Here is a 21,877-nt window from a genome sequence, read left to right as displayed (position 1 = left end):
GTGCTGGAATACCGAATCAGATGATTTCGGTATTTACCGATTCGGTAAATACCGAATCGGTAATGCCAATTCATTCCTATGGGCTTTGAAGCCCATAGGAATGAATGGGCATTACCGATTCGGTATTTACCGAATCGGTAAATACCGATTTTCACAAGGGTGCAGGGGGTGTCACTTTGACACCCTCTGGCACCCCCAAAACAGGCTCGGTGCCATGTGGCAGGCATACATGCCCTAAGGGCAGGTCTGCCTGTCACACGGCATAGGTGTGCATGCACACATGTGCATGCACACCGGAATCGGTATTTTACCATCAAATTGGATTTGATGGTAAAATACCGATTCGGTAAGGCCTCTGGGACTCTGAAGAGTCCCACCTACATCTGGGTGGCTCAGATTCGGTAAATTTACCGAATTTTTATTTTACCGAATCAGTAAAATTACCGAATCAGTAATTTTACCGATTGGGTAAAATAATGCCCCCTACATACCTATCACCTATTTACCGATCGGTAACGGCCGAAAATACCGATTTTCGGCCGTTACCGACCGACCTACATCTGGCCCTAAGTGTAAAGCATTTAACAGAACCTAAAACTGGAATTAAAAAGTCACACAAAAAGAAAAAGACCCAACAACAGTTTATAAAAATAGAGCATATTTTTATGGTTTGTTAGAGTTCTTGATTATCGAAATCCACCAGAGGATTCCAGAGATACAGATTTTTGAAGAAATAAATACTTTAAATGCAACTGTGAACAAGCATTGGTCAACAAAAACGTCGCAAACTTTTGAAAAGTTTGAAACAGTTGGCGACTCCGGCCAAAATTGGGCAACCAAATCTGACAGGGCAGAGGTCTAGGAGTCCAGTAAGGTTACTTTGTACAGTTTCCTGGCCACCAGAGCCTTTTTCAATACAGTTCCAGCCTTTAGGAAACGACTGCTACAGGAGACAATAGAGTGCTCCTGATGCTGGGGATGCAAGAGGAAAAGATGCTCAAAGATGCTCCTGTTGCTGTGGGGTCAATAGGGGTGAAGTGCAGGTGATCCCTTGGTCCACAGGTGGGGTGAGACAAATTTGACGACGGCACTTGGGGTCCCATGACATCCTCTTGGTGACAGTAGAAGGACCGCTGCGGTTGGGCACCTGATCCCGCGAAACAGTGGTCACAGCAAATATCCTTGTTTTCTCTGGTAGCCAACTCCCGGGCCTGGCACACATATATGCAACTTTTGGCTATCACTGATTTGTCTCTACCCATGCCCGGCGAAGGCCAGTGATGATTCCTCAGAAGTTGCTATCGCTTTGCTGTTTTGGGCTTCCTCAGCTTTAATGTCCCTGGTGCTGGTCCAGGGGACTAGCCGACTGACCCTTGGAGTCACTGTTTCAATCTTGGACTGGGGCTCATGTGAATCCCAAGCCACAGCCACAGTCCAAACTCACTAGCCCAAAGCGCAGCAGGTGCAGTCCTTCTGACAGCGCAGCCTCTCTTTGTGCAGCATCAAAGGCAGCAGGACACTCTTCTCTTTGTCCTCTCTTCAAGTTCATTATGTACTGAGGTTCAGGGTACCAGGGGTGTCCGTTATATCCCAGGAATACAGCAGTGAGAAAAAATAAATAGATGATGTAAATGTAAAAAAAATAAAAAAATACTGTAGGACTAGAAATAGGTCGATGAAAATATGTTCAGTACAAAATAAAGTGCATTAGGGAGTAGCAGGAGAGCATGAATTTTGCAGGCAAGGCTGCACTAAGGAATCTAAAAGGAGCCCTATCAAAAATGCTCAAACCATCCTCGCTTCCTATCCTTGCTCTGTCTTTCTCAGTCCAGCCATGCACTCTCTCTCTTTCTATTTTTTCTCTCTCCAACATTCTCTCATCCTCTCCCTCACTCTGTCTGAAAGTTTCTTGAGCCTGCTTCAGTTACTCTTGGACAGCTGGGAAAGGGACAGAAGCACTAGCGAAGGACCTGGGCTTGCAAAACCGTCCCGAAAGGCTCCAGCCCACTGTGGAAATGTCTGATGGAATAAAAGGCCAATCCAACCCTGTTTGCAAGTGCATTGTTGAAGGTGATAGCCTATAAACACTGCTTATGAGGTGAGACTCAACACGTGCTATAATTGAATGTTATATGTGTAGAAAGGCCTAACAATTTGGTCATGGTTATGGGACATATTTATGAGCCCTTGTTGTGTCGCACCGACACCACGCAACGTGGTGCAAGTGTTACACAACTCAAAAATAAGATGTGTGAAGAAACGCAAGGTCACCTTGCATGGCCTGAGGGGCTTCATAAATCTGGACTAATGGAACGCAGCGCAAATCGCTATGCTGCGTTACTCTACCCTGGGAAGGCATTCCATGGGCGTTGAGTGGGTGTTCCCATGCAACTCCCATGGTTTTTCCTGCATTCCCAGATTGAATGGAATTGTTTAACCCCGTAATGTGCCATAAAGATACAACTTCCCAGGAGAGGCGTAATAAGGAGAAATATATTTATTTCTCCTCATTACTTCCTCTTGCTATCTATGCTGCATTTTGCAGCACCAAAGTTAGAGGAATAGGCCACTCAGGATTATTTTTGTGCAGGAAAACAATTCTCCATGCAACACAGGCACCCTTGCACCGTGGTGCAGCGACAAGGACAGGAATGTATTTTATTCGTTTAAATATGGCGCATTCCTGCCCTTTACTTGTGAACTTGCTGCGCTGGGCCACATCCTCATAAATATACCCTTATGTGTTTTGTGTTGAGGAACAGTAATAGAGTTTTCGATCTTTCCAGCTATCCAAGTCATAAGCAGTAGGACATTTTCAGCCTGTTATGGTGGGCATACATTTTACTCTGGCTCATGAAATGGGAATTCTGGTGATATCTGTCTAGTGCTTAGGTGCTCTTTCTTGGGGTACCACAGTCCAAAAATACCCTCTACAGTGGAGGCATCACTATACAGGTAAACTTTAGTAATTTCTAACAATGTTGGTCGACCTAATCCTCCGTAATATTCATTCCTCCAATTGATACATTTAATTATGTTAGGTGGAATCATTGTTATGAATGATTTGCTTCTTAGCTTGAACATTTTTTAGCTTATAGCCTTCTAACGATATCAGTCTAAACTTACCAGCTCTACCTATGTTTAGTACCAGAATAAAAGTAATGTCTAACACTTGTTTCGGTAAGGCGGAGCTGGTGTTCGTTCAGAATAAGTAGAGTCTGTGGAAAATGGGATTTTGCTGGTCAGGCACACCTTTGCCCCTAGCGCAAATGCTTTGTTAAGGTAATTTGTTGCAGTTTAGCACCCTTGTGTGGCCATTTTTAGTACCACTGAAGGCAGCTGCCTACTGCTGTTTTATTGTAGCACTGTCCCTGTGAGTTGCTGCTGGAACTGTCGTAGACTACTGTGAACCAGTTGCGTGGTGAGTACTGTGGTCATTGATTCTGTATGAATGTTATTAGTCGTTATGGGTAAATGTTGAGGGTAACTATTGGTGAATCATCTGGTGAGTGATATGAGCGACCTTCTTTGATGGTTGTAGTTTGTGACAGTTAAAAAGTAAAGGAGGACCCCGCACAGGCTAATAGGGGACTGGGGGGATAGTGAATCTTAAAAGACAGGGGTGTCCCCACGAGAGAACAGTCTTAGACTGAATTTCACACCTGGTTCTTAAGTTCTAGGGTGAACATTTCATTCTAAAAGAAACATATTTATGAAGCATGCCATTAATATGGCGGGAGAGGTAAAGTTACAATGATTTGTACTCGACTTCTGTCAGTGTATGGTGAAACCAATTACTTGCTTATATCCCTAAAGATGCCAGATTCATAAGGAGATGACTGTTATACACCCTTGTTCAAAACTGCAGTTATTTAGTACTCCCTACTATGAACACAATATTTGGTTTTTAAACAAAGAGTATAAACAAGACACAATGTCAACAATGTCAAAGATAAAAATAAAATTTTTCACACCATGAGTTACTCTGTCAAACATTTATTGTATATATGCATTGTTAAAATTTCATTATTACACAGTATAAAATTTTTTAAAAAAATATCATTAAATACATTTGAATAAACACAGTTAAAAACAAAGAATCACAGGTCGACGCGGCGTTTCGGTTTCTTGGATTTGTACCTTCTTCAGGACAGATTCTTAAAACAAGTGGATTAAATTCCCCACCGGACAGCGTTTTCTGTTCAAAATCTTGTTGCCGTCTTACTTATGGGCTTAATAACAATTTCTGTTTGGTATTTCACCTTCTATTTACACTTGGTATGCTTTGTCTTTGACTACCAGGAGGAGCCACCGTATTTTTCGTATTTGGGTTTCTTCAATGACCCAAAGAAGTATTTCTGCTTGTTGCAGTTCCTTGAATGTTCTGATTCTCAGTCCCTTTTGTGGATATCAGAGTTCGTGGCTTTTAATTAGTAATCGGCCTCCCTGCTCCTTCGTCCTGGCAGTCTATTCTGGCGTCTCTTCGTCGGTCTGCTCCGATCCGGTTACAAGAACTCTGTAACCTTCTTGTAACCGGATCGGAGCAGACCGACGAAGAGACGCCAGAATAGACTGCCAGGACGAAGGAGCAGGGAGGCCGATTACTAATTAAAAGCCACGAACTCTGATATCCACAAAAGGGACTGAGAATCAGAACATTCAAGGAACTGCAACAAGCAGAAATACTTCTTTGGGTCATTGAAGAAACCCAAATACGAAAAATACGGTGGCTCCTCCTGGTAGTCAAAGACAAAGCATACCAAGTGTAAATAGAAGGTGAAATACCAAACAGAAATTGTTATTAAGCCCATAAGTAAGACGGCAACAAGATTTTGAACAGAAAACGCTGTCCGGTGGGGAATTTAATCCACTGGTTTTAAGAATCTGTCCTGAAGAAGGTACAAATCCAAGAAACCGAAACGCCGCGTCGACCTGTGATTCTTTGTTTTTAACTGTGTTTATTCAAATGTATTTAATGATATTTTTTTTAAATTTTTTATACTGTGTAATAATGAAATTTTAACAATGCATATATACAATAAATGTTTGACAGAGTAACTCATGGTGTGAAAAATTTTATTTTTATCTTTGACATTGTTGACATTGTGTCTTGTTTATACTCTTTGTTTAAAAACCAAATATTGTGTTCATAGTGGGGAGTACTAAATAACTGCAGTTTTGAACAAGGGTGTATAACAGTCATCTCCTTATGAATCTGGCATCTTTAGGGATATAAGCAAGTAATTGGTTTCACCATACACTGACAGAAGTCGAGTACAAATCATTGTAACTTTACCTCTCCCGCCATATTAATGGCATGCTTCATAAATATGTTTCTTTTAGAATGAAATGTTCACCCTAGAACTTAAGAACCAGGTGTGAAATTCAGTCTAAGACTGTTCTCTCGTGGGGACACCCCTGTCTTTTAAGATGTAGTTTGTGACAGCCTTTGCGACATAGACTATGATGAAATTTGGAAATAGTAAATTAGCGGTAAAAACTGCTAAATCAACAGAATTCCTTATGTGTTATTACAAATGCCAACAGATCTCCATTTTACCTGGTCATCCAATATTTTTCAACTGCAATAACATACAATGCATGGGCACAGTCCGCAAACTGTTTTTTATTTTATTTTGATATTCTAACAACACAGAGTACCTACCATATTATAAATAAGCAAAACAAAAATCACCTATTGCATAGGCACAGTGGTACAATTCCAAACTTTGTGTCTGATTGAGATTGTGCATAATGAGAATACTACACAAATTATGTACTAGAGCAACTCAGAGTTACACAAGACCAACAGACATCAGAAATCGATTAAGTAATGCCCATTAGCACTACCCAGTGCACTTTGATGAGGTGTGACTCATAATTCTGATCTGAGCAATAACAGAAAGTACAGCACTTATGGATATGTATGGACACTCATAATCGGGGTCTATGTCTGACAACCATCTATCTTTTGATGGTAAAGGTCCTGGATACCAAGATATAGTGACTCTTATTTTTGCAAGCAGCAGTACAATTTTCAGAAGTTTCTTGAACTTTCTAGGCATCCTCGGACTGTGAAAAACCCACCATTTCATGTGGCAATATCTTGGATAGTCGCCTTTAGCCCATTTAGCACCAAAGCATTTAACACTGACTATGACACCTTGAGTTTCTCTGGTGTACTAACCACCATTCAGGCCCAGTGGCCACATGCAGATGTATAATGCAGGCAGGGTAACTAGTCAAAATATCGAGTTTTTAATTTCGACTAGACATAATATCGAGTTAAAAATATAGAATAGACATAATATCGACTAGACATAATATAGACTACAAAAATATCGACTAGAAAAAATTAATATCAACTAGAATAGCAATAATATTGAATCAAAAATATGGAATGGACATAATATCGACTAGACCGAATATAGACAACAAAAATATCGAATTTAAGGTAAGTTAATATTAATATTTAATTTTTGTGTAATATAATTCTGTAGCGGCTTGTGGGTTTATAGGGGAATAGGGTGGGAAGTAATTTAATTATAATTAATTAAATATGTTATTTTATTTATTGGTATTTATTTAGAATTAATTGTTAAATTATTATTAATTGGTAATTAATTAAAATATAATTGCTAATTAATTTTAATTGATTAATTGATACATATTCTATTTTTAGTAATTTATTTATTGTAGCGGGTTGTGGGTTTATAGGGGAATAGGGTGGGAAGTAATTTAATTATAATTAATTAAATATGTTATTTTATTTATTGGTATTTATTTAGAATTAATTGTTATATTATTATTAATTGGTAATTAATTAAAATATAATTGCTAATTAATTTTAATTGATTAATTGATACATATTCTATTTTTAGTAATTTATTTATTGTAGCGGGTTGTGGGTTTATAGGGGAATAGGTTGGGAAGTAATTTAATTATAATTAATTAAATATGTTATTTTATTTATTGGTATTCATTTAGAATTAATTGTTAAATTATTATTAATTGGTAAATAATTAAAATATAATTGCTAACTAATTTTAATTGATTAATTGATAAATATTTTATTTATAGTAATTTATTTTTTGTAGCGGGTTGTGGGTTTATAGGGGAATAGGGTGGGAAGTAATTTTATTATAATAAATTAAATTTGTTATTTTAGTTATTGGTATTTATTTAGAAGTATGTGTTAATTAATTAAAAATTGGCAATTAATTAACATATAATTGGCAATTAATTTTAATTGATTAATTGATAAATATGTTAATGTTATTAATTTTTTTTCTGTAGCAGGTTGTGGGTTTATAGGGAAATAGGCTGGGAAGTAATTTTATTATAATTAATTAAATATGTAATTTAATTTGTGGGTATTTATTTAGACTTATTTGATAATTAATTATTGATTGGCAATTATTTAAAATATAATTGGTAATTAAATTTAATTGATTAATTGATAAATATGTTAATTTTAGTAATTTATTTTCTGTAGCGGGTTGTGGGTTTATAGAGGAATAGGGTGGGAAGTAATTTCATTATAATTATTTAAATATGTTATTTTAATTATTGGTATTTATTTAGAATTAATTGTAAATTAATTATTTATTTGTAATTAATTAAAATATATTTTGTAATTTATTGTAATTGATTAATTGATAATTATGTTACTTTTATTAAATTAATTTCTGTAGTGGGTTGTGTGTTTTTAGGGGAATGGCTTGTGAAGTAAATTAATTGTAAGTAATTACATTTTTGAATAAAAAATGTATTGAGTTAATTTTTCAAAATACTTTTAAATGGTTAATTATTTTATTATTAATAGTTGAATAATTAGTATTAGTAGGTAATTTTTATTATTAAATAAAAAAAATTGTATTTTAAATTGATTATTTAATATATTTAACACAATTGTAAAATATTTTAATTAATTTGTAATTGGTGTTACTATTTATATTATTTATATTTAAATAAGAAGTATTTATACTTGCCCTACTATTGCACTCACTGTAGTTGGAATAGTAATTTTACCCCTACGCTATCCAACGCTTTCCCTACTGTTGCACTCACTGGAGTTGGAATAGTAATATTTAGCCCTACACTTTCCAACGCTTTCCCTACTGTTGCACTCACTGGAGTGGAAACAGTAATTTTTACCCCTACCCTATCCAACGCTTTCCCTACTTTTCCACTCACTCGAGTTGGAATAGTAATTTAAACCCCTACGCTATCCAACGCTTTCCCTACTGTTGCACTCTCAGGAGTGGTAATAGTAATTTTTACCCCTACGCTATCCAACGCTTTCCCTACTGTTGCACTCACTGGAGTGGAAACAGTAATTTTTACCCCTACCCTATCCAACGCTTTCCCTACTGTTCCACTCACTCGAGTTGGAATAGTAATTTAAACCCCTACGCTATCCAACGCTTTCCCTACTGTTGCACTCTCTGGAGTGGTAATAGTAATTTTTACCCCTACGCTATCCAATGTTTTCCCTACTGTTGCACTCTCTGGAGTTGGAATAGTAATTTTTATCCCTACGCTATCCAACGCTTACCCTACTGTTACACTCACTGGAGTGGTAATAGTAATTTTTACCCCTACGCTATCCAATGTTTTCCCTACTGTTGCACTCGCTGGAGTGGGAATAGTAATTTTTACCCTTACGCTATCCAACGCTTTCCCTACTGTTGCACTCTCTGGAGTGGTAATAGTAATTTTTACCCCTACGCTATCCAATTTTTTCCCTACTGTTGCACTCCCTGGAGTTGGAATAGTAATTTTTACCCCTATGCTATCCAACGCTTTCCCTACTTTTGCACTCTCTGGAGTGGGAATAGTAATTTTTACCTCTACGCTAGCCAACGCTTTCCCTACTGTTGCACTCTCTGAAGTGAGAATAGCAATTTTCACCCCTACGCTATCCAAGGTTTTCCCTACTGTTGCACTCTCTGGAGTTGGAATAGTAATTTTTACCCCTACGCTATCCAACGCTTTCCCTACTGTTGCACTCACTTTAGTTGGAATAGTAATTTTAACCCCTACGCTATCCAATGTTGTCCCTACTGTTGCACTCACTGGAGTGGGAATAGTAATTTTGATCCCTATGCTATCCAACGCTTTCCCTACTGTTGCACTCTTCGGAGTAGGAATAGTAATTTTTACCCCTACGCTATCCAACGCTTTCCCTACTGTTGCACTCTCTGGAGTGGGAATAGTAATTTTTACCTCTACGCTAGCCAGCGCTTTCCCTACTGTTGCACTCTCTGGAGTGAGAATAGCAATTTTTACCCCTACGCTATCCAAGGTTTTCCCTACTGTTGCACTCTCTGGAGTTGGAATAGTAATTTTTACCCCTACGCTATCCAACGCTTTCCCTACTGTTGCACTCACTGTAGTTGGAATAGTAATTTTAACCCCTACGCTATCCAATGTTTTCCCTACTGTTGCACTCACTGGAGTGGGAATAGTAATTTTTATCCCTATGCTATCCAACGCTTTCCCTACTGTTGCACTCTTCGGAGTAGGAATAGTAATTTTTACCCTTATGCTATCCAACGCTTTCCCTACTTTTGCACTCTCTGGAGTGGGAATAGTAATTTTTACCTCTACGCTAGCCAACGCTTTCCCTACTGTTGCACTCTCTGGAGTGAGAATAGCAATTTTTACCCCTACGCTATCCAAGGTTTTCCCTACTGTTGCACTCACTGTAGTTGGAATAGTAATTTTAACCCCTACGCTATCCAATGTTTTCCCTACTGTTGCACTCTCTGGAGTGGGAATAGTAATTTTTACCCCTATGCTATCCAACACTTTCCCTACAGTTGCACTCCCTGGAGTGGGAATAGTAATTTTTACCCCTACGCTATCCAACGCTTTCCCTACTGTTGCACTTGCTGGAGTGGGAATAGTAATTTTTACCCCTACGCTATCCAATGCTTTCCCTACTGTTGAACTCACTGGGGTCGTTACAGTAAATGTAACCCTTTCGCTATCCTACGGTAAATATATTGTATATGTTTTGTAAATTATATGTATATATATATATATATATGTATTTAAAATATATTTTTTTTAGTTACATTAATTATTTCTCAATTTTACATTTATTTAAGTTATTTAAATATGTTTAAATTAATTTAATTTATTATTATATTACTTTTAATTTACTTTTAAGACATTTAAAAAAATTCGTTATTTTGACAGTCTATATTTTTTACACTCGATATTTTGGAGTCGATATTTTTGTACTTACCTGTTTGAAGATAGGAAGTCGATATTCTTGCAGTCGATATTTTTACCTCGATATTTTGTCCTCTCGATATTTTGACTGTCGATGTTATGTCAGTGATCCGCAGGCAGGTCCCGCATCCCCTGCGACACGGGCTGGGCCCAAACCTTCAAGAGTCCCCCAATCCATTATGGGGCTCCCATTCACCCCAAGACCAACGAATATCTATAAGATATTCGAGACTCCGGGACACCTCATCACATTGTGGAGGCTGGCCCTATTATTTTGTGTCAGAACACTGCCCACATGCTGCACCGCCAAGCGGTATTGTGTAGCGGGAGGTATTGATTAGCTGGAGTTGGGCAGTGAGTATTCTTGAGGAGAGCTGAATTGGTCCTGTAATTATTTAATACACTATTCTCTGTAAAGGCACATTAAAGAATCCAAGAAAGCAGCTATCCCCACCTGCATCAAGTTTGCAGCCAACCACACAAAGGAACTCTTCAAAATAGTCAAATAATTCTCCAACCCATCAGCCATAGAGAACACCATCCACCCCTCCCAAGAACTCTGTGACACCCTCTCAGGCTACTTTCACAGCAAGATCACCAACATCTACAACAATTTCAACATCCAACCCACCACCCTCATCTCCAATTACCTCAGCCAACCAGCGAACAACAGCCAAATCATTACTGCCTGGTCACCGTTCACTGCCCTCACTACCTCAGCCATCATGTCTTCCATCCACTCCGGGGTGCCCACCGAACCCTGCCCCCACCACCTCTACAACCTCACAATTAACCCTATCAGCACGCAACTCACCAGCATACTCAACATTTCCATCTCCACAGGAACCTTCCCATACAGATGGAAACACGAGACGTCAGACCCCTCCTAAAAAAAGCCTCAAGATCTCAAAAACTATAATCCGATCTCTCTCCTCCCCTACCCAGTCAAAGTTCTCAAGAAAGCCATCAACCAGCAGCTTGCCGAATTCCTGGAACAAAACCACCTACTGTACACCTCTCATTCAGGATTATGTGCCAACCATAGCACTCACACTGCACTGATCACCGTCACTGATGACATCAGAACACTCCCTGGCCGTGGAGAAACCGTGGCCATGATCCTCCTCGACCTATCCGCTGTGTTGGACTCCCACAACACCCTCAACAACAGACACCCCAAGATAGGCATACAGCAAGATGCCCTCAAGTGGATCAACTCCGTCCTCACAGGATGCATACAGAGCATATGACTGCCTCCCTTCACCTCCGCACCCAAAGACATCATATGCAGCATACCAAAAGGATCATCCCTCAGCCCCCCCCTGTTCAACATCTACCTGACCCTCCTCGCAGACGTCAGATCCCACAGACTCAACATAATCTCCTACGCAGATGATACTCAACTGATCCTCTTGCTCACCGTGGACCCCTCCAATGGCAAAAACAACTTCTGCAACGCCATGACCATTGCAGCCAAATGGATGAGAGACAAATGCTTCCAACTCATCACCGACAAAACTGAATTGCTGATCTTCAGGAAGAGCACCCCCACATGGGACCACAACTGGTTGCCTGCAGAACTTGGACCCACGCCGACTGACCACACACGCAATCTTGGCATCATTCTCGACAGCCAACTGAGCATGAACTGGCAAGTTAACGCAGTTGCCTCCTCTTGCTTCCACACACTTTGCATGCTCCGCAGAATCTTCAGATAGATTCCATCTTAACCATCGACGGAACTTCCACCATCCTGCTAGACACCTGCGCTCCTCTTCACTCACCCTCGCACACACTCCCTGCATCGGTCTCAGCCGCAGTGGTAGCTACTCCTTCTCTTACATCGCTGCCAATTCCTGGAATGACCTTCCCTTCCAGCTTCGTACAATCCCCTTGCTTGTAGACTTCAGAAGTAGAGACTTAAGACCTGACTCTTTGACAAAGACACAGTGCCCGCATACCCCTAGGGGTGGCAGTGTTGCACTTTACAAATGCTGTTTGATTGATTGAATGAAAGCTGAAACCACAGTACATTGTTTCAAAAACAGACAGGCCACATGTACACTTTAAGGCATTCCACAAATCCTGTGTAAGAATTTGAGACAACGAAAGAGGAAGCAGTTGTATAAGGTTTCAGTGATCCGATATCAATTGTGATCCGATATCAATTGGTGCCTGTTGTCTCAATAATGTCTCAATGTCCTCTCGCCCTGCGGACTAGGTTTATACATTCCTTCATCCATTTTAGGTGGATTTGAATAGCATTTGTGGATCTGTGCACAGCATTTCCTGCACAGACACTTTCAGCGCCAAATAAATACAAATCCCGCCTCAGTGGGAGGAAGTTGGTGAATCTAAACTGGTTGATTTGTTGGGAATTATGGGACTGGTATTTAAGGCAGTGCTCTGGCTCGTTGAGATGACAGACAACCCCACTGTTTGTAGATTCTGCTATATTTATCTCTACTGAAAACGACAGTTGAGAGTTGTGCTTCGTCTGTGTTAAAAACAAGAAGTCTCTTCTTTTTTTAAGTTTAGAAAGCTTTATTGACTATAATAGTAAAACATCAGTACAACCAAAGGATTCATTATAAATTGCAAGACAAATTGTATGAAAGAGTGAAATCCAGACCAGAATATAAGAGCTATACAAATTACAAAAAGCATTTTTGGGGAAATGTTTTAAGAAGAAGAAGGAGAGAGAAAAAGGAGGAAAGAGAAAGGGGGGAAGAGTAAAGAAGTCTTTTTTTTGTAGTTTTTTATATCATTTAGGCGCAAATAATGTGTGTGTCTGTATAGCAAAGTGCTGCCTCGTGGACGATTCCAGCGTGAAAGGCACGTGCGCGTCCCTCATCCAGAGGCGCGCGGTCCCTGGGGCTATCACATCACCGCGCTGATTTGCTGCAGTGTAGACTGCAGCGCTGAGCTCCCGCCCTCCCCCTTCACCAGCGCGCGCGCGCCCCTCTCCTGCTCTCAGCATCATTCTGGAGCCGGGGCAGGCACGCGGCAGCAGTGGTACCCACAGCCCATTCATGCCTTGGAATGCCTGAGTGACATCCCGGCGCCCCCCGAAGAACGCACCAGTCATTCCCGATCCCCTCCCCGAAAGATGCAGGCCAGCGCCGACTCTACCAAAATGGAGTGCATGTGGATCAACTGGAAGGGCCAGGGTACGTTATCCCTCTGCGTCGTGCGTGCCTACCCAGATTGCAGACAGGTTGCGAGCCTTTATAGCGCCCAGCCGCCCTTTATTTTTCAACGTGATCCGTTGCTTTATGGTGCCTGTTTGAGCGTCAACAGACACACAATGCTTTGCAATATTTAATCCGTGTGATGTCTGTCCGCCAGGCGGCTTGCAGTGCTGCATCCTTGCACGGGGGACACACCCATTGTCAAATCCGCGTCTCCCGGCAACACAAAGGGCGCCCAGATGATGCAGCGGTGCTAACAGTAGAATTATTGGGGCGCTAACCCTTGCGATAGACGCACCCGTGCGAAGCTAGAAATAATTCAGATAATAACCTCTATGGTTTAATAGTCCCTAGCTGGGCGTTGCTAGAAACAGCGGTGTATTTTTTTTTTTACTTTTTATATTTTGCCGAAGCTAGTGTATTTCGCCACCTCCACAACAACATCTGGGTGTGGCCACCTTCCCAGCTCGCTTCAGAGGTTTGCAGCCATTTTCGCTCAGTACCAGACAGTGCTGCTGACATGTAGTCTTTGTTTTGTTGGGAGGCTGGGAGCCCGAGAGAGCTGTGTGCGCCGGGTTGGAAGATTTAGCACAGTATGAAAACACAGCCTGCGTTCATTCACTGTTATTTTAAATAAGGGTCGCGGGGCGTTTTGTGTTGCTTTGTCGCTCTGATACGAACAGCAAACACATAGAGCAAATCAACTTGGTGTGTGGCGTGTGCATTTGTAAATACTATCTCTCATACCTGCAAGCTGAACGAAAATTTTTATTTAAAACAGGTCTTAACTCCAAGAGGATTGCGTTGCTTTTAATGGAATTGTATTGAAGGAGGCCCTGTTTATTTCGAATATTAAATTCGTGGTCTTATAATACATCACTCGCAAAGCCATTTTCATGCCTTCAGCATCACTCTCGGTTGCCTTCCTTAGTCAATATGATGCTTCAGTGACAGCCATATCCTTGTTGAATTTTTGAGTTTACCACTGTAGTGACATCCAAAAATAAAATACATGTTTACCCCTGTAAAGCGCTCTGATACCCTAACGGGTCATGTTCGCGCTATATAAAAGCTCAAATAAATAAAATAAATAAATTATAATCTGATGGTAAACAAATTCAGGGTTCAGTCCTGTGTGATAATGTGTTCACAAAGGCAACACGCAGCGTGGTTGGAAATGGTTGAGCCCCACGCCTGTGGCTCGCTCGCCTTATTTTTCCTGAATTGGTCTAGACGTGACGTGTTGCCTGTTGTGCGATGGAGGTGGACCTGGCGAGCAGGGCGCCGCGCTTGCCTTGATCAAACTTCAGCGCTATTCAAAACCATCATGTGTTTTGACACTGCTGTTTTGGGAGGAGAAAACTGACAGCAAGGGCAGATGTCCAGAGATCTTTGATGACAAGGCTTGTGGCGATCAGAAAGCAACGTTTGGTGTTGCTGGGAGTCAGCAGACGGGCTTCATTGGGCCTGAGATGTGATGCTCGAATCTCCACAAAGACATGCTCCCAGGGGTCTGTTCTCGTTTGTGCGCATGCAGGTGAATCAGAGTCCCACCCAATTCTGTTTTTTATCATCACAGTGATATCAGCTAATGAAATGCGCCCAAATGGCCTTCTATTTTGGCAGCCTTTTTGACACAGCTGTCCCGTTGTCATTTTTTAATCTTCTATCGGTGTAACAAGCATTTAGTACAGCTGCCCAACCCTGAGTGAATTTGCCTTATATGTATGGTTATTATAAGATAACTGTATGTCATAGGTGCAAGTTAGTTTTCAGGCATGGGCTTTCATTGAGTAGCCTAAGATGCTTTGAGAGTTGTCGACTTGGTTGGCTTCAATTAAACAATTTGATAGGAGCACCAAATTAAATGACATGTAAAAGGGAAGTGCAGGACTGAATGCATGTAGTGCTGTGCCCTGGTGACAAGAGCAAACCTAATAGTAATAAATCACCTATACAAGTTAACCTGGTATTGAGTTTGCCAAATACGGTAAACTACATTTTAGATTCCAATTTAGATTTTATGACAACGCCCCTCCCAAGGCCAGTGGATGCTGTGTGCGACGGAACACAGAAAAAACAGTGACCCCACCCACGTGCTTGATGGAAATTCACATTTTCATTGTTTTTCTAAATTTCAACAAGAACCTCCCACTGTTGGGGCTTGTTTAATAACATATAAAAGGCCAGTAGGTCGTTGGGACATGGCGACCAGCCAATGAGAGATCTTTCAGAAAAGGCCAGTAGGCTGTTGGGACATGGTGACCAGCCAACTTGTCATCTTTTCAGAAAGTGCTTCAGTCATACAGGCAGGATCCGTTTTGTCTAAAAGTTTCTCCTCACATCAGTGGGGAACTCTATGTGTAGTGGTTGGGCTCCGGCAGAACTGGACATACCGCCATAGGGGTTTGGCGGCCCACGTGCTAGATTCTTAATGGTTTCTCTCTCAAGAGCATTGTGGGAAAAGAGCAAACGGCGATTTCGCTATTTTACAGCTGAAATGACTACGGGAATATGTTTTGAAGGGGCCCTAATTTATTATGTCAGTAATTTCATAGCTCTCCAAGCAGGCCTGAACCTAGCCAAAAAAAGCCATAAATATTGCAAATTAAAAAAAATATGGGTATTGAATTTCATGTGGCATATACTTCATTTATATTTCTGACACCCTTTTTTTGCCTGTCCTGCCCTTACAAGTAGGAGTGGCCCAGTAAATGGACTGCATTTCCATCACCTCCAAGGTTGCCAATACCGGTGGGAGTGATAACTCTGGGGCTGAGGAAATAAAGTCCATTAGAATTTGGGCCCAAAGGGTCACCTAAGAAATGAGGAATAACAGGGAGGATTGGAAGTTCTGTGCCCTGTTGCGACAGTAATTCCCCATTTTCCCCTGTATTTACATACAAATATTTAAAATGTTTTTAGGAGCCACAATTTTCAAGTGAAAGTAAAGAAATCTACTGGGTTCCAGTGGATTTCATAATTCCGATGGATCCTGTATTTTCGGGATTAAGAGGACACTCAATATGAGGGCCTAGATTCTGAGTTACATGTTATTTTTGAGAATCTATTTGTAATGGGTATTATCGGGAAAACACTTGTCCAAATCTCAGAATCTCAGGTCATAGACATCAGAACCACACAAATGTTACTAGTTCATACAGCAGTGCAATTGCTTGCGTTAAGACATTACAAGTTGAATAGTTGACAAGTTACAACCATCAGTCTTACAGGCTCATGTCTCATACAGTTTTACATGGGAAGCAACCTTTACAATGCAGTCATTACTTTCTACTACACTTACAATGCAGTCATTACATCGCAACATCCATTACAACGCAGGTCACTACAACGCAGGCATTACAACGCATACAATTACAACACATGACACTACATCGCATGACACTACAACGCAGGCATTACAACACATACCATTACAACAAATTCCATTACAACGCATAGTATCCTTACACTATCCAACACTTACCCTACTGTTGCACCCCCTGGAGTTAGAATAGTAATTGTAACCCCTACACTATCCAACACTTACCCTACTGTTGCACCCCCTGGAGTTAGAATAGTAATTGTAACCCCTACACTATCCAACACTTACCCTAAAGCTGCACCCTCTGGAGTTAGAATAGTAATTGTAACCCCTACACTATCCAACACTTACCCTACTGTTGCACCCCCTGGAGTTAGAATAGTAATTGTTACCCCTATACTGTCTAATACTTACCTTAAATGCAATGTAATGGTATGTGTTCTAATGGTATGCGTTGTAAAGGTAGTATGTGATGCGTTGTAAAGGTAGTTTTTAAAAATGCGATGTAGTGTCATGTGATGTAATTGAATGCGTTGTAGTGGATGTTGAGATGTAAAGCGTTGTAAGTGCATGTGTTGTAAATGTATGCGTTGTAACGTCATACATTTGTTTTTACATCATTTAAAAGCGTGATCAATATCAATGGCATGATTCCACAAAGGGAATGAATTAACATCTATAGCAAAAAGTCCCTTTTGACAGGAAGGGAATAGTCAAAGACGTTTTAAGGCATGGGCAAAGTAGGCTTTGGCCCAGGGTCTCAGCCATTTCAAGGGGCCCCCCTGATAGAGCCAGCTCTGTTCTTCAGAAAGTCTTGTCCTTATGACCTTGAATAATTATTAAACAGATTGTTCTAAATACTGTTTTAATGTAATTTACTTTTAATGTGGGTGTTGTGTGAGTCTATTGCAAACATTTTGCAGACAAATTATGTATTTATGTTTAATGCCACAGCCATAAAAACGTTATTTTAGATCAAAACAGGCCATCTAATATGGTAAATAGGAGTGTGTCACATAGATTATTTGCAGCAGTATTATGTCGCAATCCCTGAATATTAGATGTAAACACATTTGAATTTTGGACGAATGTGCCTGTGCACTCAGTGACCTGGCCAAAGAGTGTATGTAAGAGCTGAAATTAGAGCATACATTCAAAGCTAGTCAGAGAAGCAGCCCCCAAAATACGTTTGGCTCAGGCCCCCAACATCCTTAAGATGTCACAGTGAATAGTAACAGCATAAGTCTCCCAAGCTCAGCTTCATCACTCAAATAGCATCTTTAAATCAAGCGCTTGTCATTATAACAAAAAAAGTAATTTGACCCAAACTGCTACTTTTTCCTTTTTAAGTGAATACACGTCTGGCTCCCAAAATCTGGTAGCCATTTTTATTATGCACTTACATGTACTACTGCCACGCATGCACAGATTCTGCCTTGCATGTCCATGTATCACTATCAAATACTAGGGATGCCCATTGCATGCCAGTTATGCCGTGAATGGACACATTTACGTCACAACGCCTTGTAGTGTGTCAATGAAGGGCAAAATACTGCCAAGAGCACAATTATGCCAAGGATATGCTCCATATGCAAAAAATGCCCACAGTTCTCCAAAGGTGGTATTATGCCAGTGGTGGGCACCACCAGGATAAGGGCACCAACAGTATGCCGAGAAAGATCATAATTGCACCGGGATTTAACTATTTTTTAAGAATGCCCACAATATGCCAAGATTGTCCACCGTTCGTCAGGATTCGACACATCACGCCAACGATTACAAAAATCTACTAAAAAAGATACCATTATGGGATGATGAGAGCCATCAAGCTAAGGATGTCCACAGTATGCTAAGAATAGTCACCATTTTGCCGTCTCCAATGGGTGGGCCCCATAAAGCCAGAATTGAAGATAGCATGCCAAGAACAAATGCCATTGCACCAGAAATAACATCGAAGATGCCCAAAATATGGATTACATTAATGCCATTCTACCAGGGCTGGTATTATTTCAGGGGTGGGCATTATAATGTCGAGGAGGCCCACAGTGTGGCAAAAGCAGCTACCATTATACCAAGAGTGTCCATAATATGTTAAGGATAATTGACAATCTTCCAGAGATCCCAATATGCCTGTGAATTTACATATTTCTTCATAAAGCGTTCACTTGGCCATACTGGTATGAGGAGTACTAACAATCAGCTAGCAGAAATATAATTGAAATAGCAGTAGGGAATGGTTTTCAAGCCTCTACTGCAGGGTTCTTCAAAGTCGGTCCCGGAGGGCCGGATCCATGCCAGATTTTTAAGATAACTACATTTATCTAAATGGGGATATGCCAAAAACCTGGCATGGATCCGGTACTCCAGGACTGACTTTGGAGAACCCTGCTCTACAGAACTCCCCAAAATTCTAAATGAGGCACCGGACTAAGCGTAGCAAATTCTAAAGCTGTAGACCTCAAACTCTGAACGAGCTGCTTCCGCACCAGGCCTGATTAAGCAACGGTCCTTCACAAGAAATTGAGGCCCTCAGCTTGGTGATCATTCTAGGACATAATTGGTCTCAAGATTGATCAGAAAGTTCGAGTCTGATCTGTCACAGATTTGATTCACCATGAATTGTGTTTGGAATCGCACTCGCTTCTTTACCCGCTGTCCGTGCAATGACCAGAGATCCGTAAAAACAAGGTTGTACTGGTGCAGCCTGCATGCGAACCAAACTGCCAGCTTCTTCAGTCTTTGTAGCTTTTGAACTACTTTGGCAGAGAGCCTCAGATAGATGGCATGGCAGTAATCCGTGTGTGGAAGCCTGCAAGCACCAACCACAATGTGACGCATTGCACGAGGCAAGAACTGTTGCCCCCTGCATAATAGCCTGAGATCTTACTTGCATATTAGAAAAAGTGAATGATCAGTACCATTATGTTCATAATGTGCAAAGGTTTCCCAAGATTGTTCAAGGGTTGTGTACCATTATAACAAGAAGGCCCACAATATTCCAAGAAGGATCCCTGCTAAACTAAGGCCAGCAACACTTCAGAGCTGATGTCATAGTGTCGTGCTCCAAATTTGATTTCCATGCTGCAGCTACACCTGGTCTCACACACTTCTTCTTATGACCTCTGACTTCTGCATGTGGGACTCTGTACTCACTCACAAGCACATGCAGGCATCCATACACAATCTGTGATTGACACACCATAGAGCCAACTCTGGTGCACTTCAGCTCCAAATAGCCCCAAGGTTTGAAAAACATGCTCTGCACTCACACACACCCAGATGATCATCAGCACAAGGCACCCTGTGCTGCCAATCCCACTGTGAGTGTGAGCGCATAGCCATGATATTGGTTGCAGGACTTTAGGGCATGACATTTCTAGAGCTATGATAGAGAGCTGATGGCATTTGGTTTGTAAGTCTCCCAGAACCCATCTCATTCCAAAAGCCTCACATGTTTTTGGAAGAACAAGCAAAAAAGTTATATTCCGGACCTCTAAACCTTCAACCGTCCCTGGGCAAGAGAATTTCCAGTGATGTTTCAAAAAAAGAAAATGCAACACAAAAAGTTGATGGACGGAATGCTGAACATTGTCAAACAATCACCCCAGTCACAAACGATGGATAAACCCAGATCGGTTGACTGGGGGTGAATGTTTGCATTGTTCAGCAATTCGTCCTTCATCTGCTCTTTTTGCTTTTGTCCCCCTAAATGGGAAGGGCATGCGTGGACGTGGGTCCCGTGCTCACTCCGCAACTGGATTCAAGCTAGCCTGATTGAGGAGGGGTGATACCCCAAGACCGGTCCCAGAAGGCTTGTTTCTGGTCCAGGGAGGACCTGGCTTAGCAGTTCCGCTGGACTTTTACCATGAGGAGCAGGATCAAGACTGATTTGCATATGGCTGGGTCCAAACTGGGCTGTCGTGGTGGGCAAAAAACGTTGGATTAAACCCAGATCTTTTGCCTGGGGTTGAATGTTTGCATTGTTCAGCATTCCATACATCATCTGTTCTTTTTGCCAAAAAAGAAAAAAACAATCAAGGCAATCTCTTCAGACCATTTTGTTGGGTCGTGTATCGTTTTTGACGACCACCGATGTGTTTGGCTCATTAGTGAGAAGGCAAAATTGTAAAAATATATCACTTTGAGCTCAAATTCTGTCATTTCTTGGAGCAAAACAGTTCCTTCAATCTCAGTGTGCTACAGAGCGACTCCTTAGTGCAAATCCACTCAATGATTCTGGCAGTCAGAGTCAAATACAGTTGCAAGTTTATGGGATACAAATGGCACAATGGCATGCATATGTTTTTATTTTGAGTATATAAAGTGGAGCATTCGTGCACCATGGCCAAACTGAGTACATAAGACCACAGTATTACTTATTAGATTACCAATATTTTATGACATATACAAATTCTGTCACTTTGCAGCACCGTACCGTCTAATGTTTTATGGCATTTTCATCAAAACCTGTGACTCCATACCAATTTCCTAGAATCAGCCCCTGCATTATCCCATTGTAAGGTGGTAGCTTAAGGAGTGTCCCTTTAGGTTGTTTGCGGCCCACAATGCTCCTCGCTGCTAAAGCAGCCTGGATGTTCGTATCTGACAGATTGAAAGTTTGACATCATCTCAACCCTTTCTTTAGTTAATTAATTCACTGAATATGGTTATTTAGAAGACTCTTTGGGGAACTCATTTTTTAATCATTTCTTCCAAAAACATACTTTCATATTGCATAGAGATTTCTGTTTATTCGCATGGCTTAATAATTCATAAAATTCGTTTAAAAATGTATGAAAACTGAGTATTGAAGTCCTCTTGTGGACAAGGACTACCATGCTGCTAGGAGTAGGATTAAAGATTGTCTACTTTATCCTCTGACACATCAATGTCTGTGTTTATGATTTATGTTTAAGCCATGACTCACACCTCGAGAAACACGTTTCTTTCTTTATCTTTAAACCTTACAGAATGTTTAGAGTCATCTACCAGTCATTTCCAGTAAATGCTGCTTACTTCACATCTGACATCATGCCATGCAATCACGAATCAACTTTATCACCCTGGAAAAAAACTCATCCTTTTGAGCAATTTTAGCTGGGGCTGGGTGTGTTGGGGA

General features: G+C 40.9%; 1 protein-coding gene across 2 annotated transcripts in view; it reads left to right on the top strand.

Moving 5' to 3' along the window:
- Positions 1-21,877, top strand: part of RTN1 (reticulon 1) — a 648,513-nt gene that overhangs the window by 522,838 nt on the left and 103,798 nt on the right. Inside the window, exon 1 of one of the 2 annotated variants that reach the window (XM_086938210.1) lies at positions 13,202-13,412. The exons of the other annotated variant lie outside the window; for it this stretch is intronic. Coding sequence (XP_086794336.1) covers positions 13,352-13,412 — 61 coding nt within the window. The 5' untranslated portion in view covers positions 13,202-13,351. Of the gene's footprint in view, positions 1-13,201; positions 13,413-21,877 lie in introns of those variants that run through there. 2 annotated transcript variants of the gene reach the window in all.

This window comes from Lissotriton vulgaris, chromosome 9, assembly GCF_964263255.1.
Source record: "Lissotriton vulgaris chromosome 9, aLisVul1.2, whole genome shotgun sequence".
NCBI lineage: Eukaryota > Metazoa > Chordata > Amphibia > Caudata > Salamandridae > Lissotriton > Lissotriton vulgaris.
Note: the sequence above shows the minus strand (reverse complement) of the source record. Positions and strands in the feature narration are given on the sequence as shown.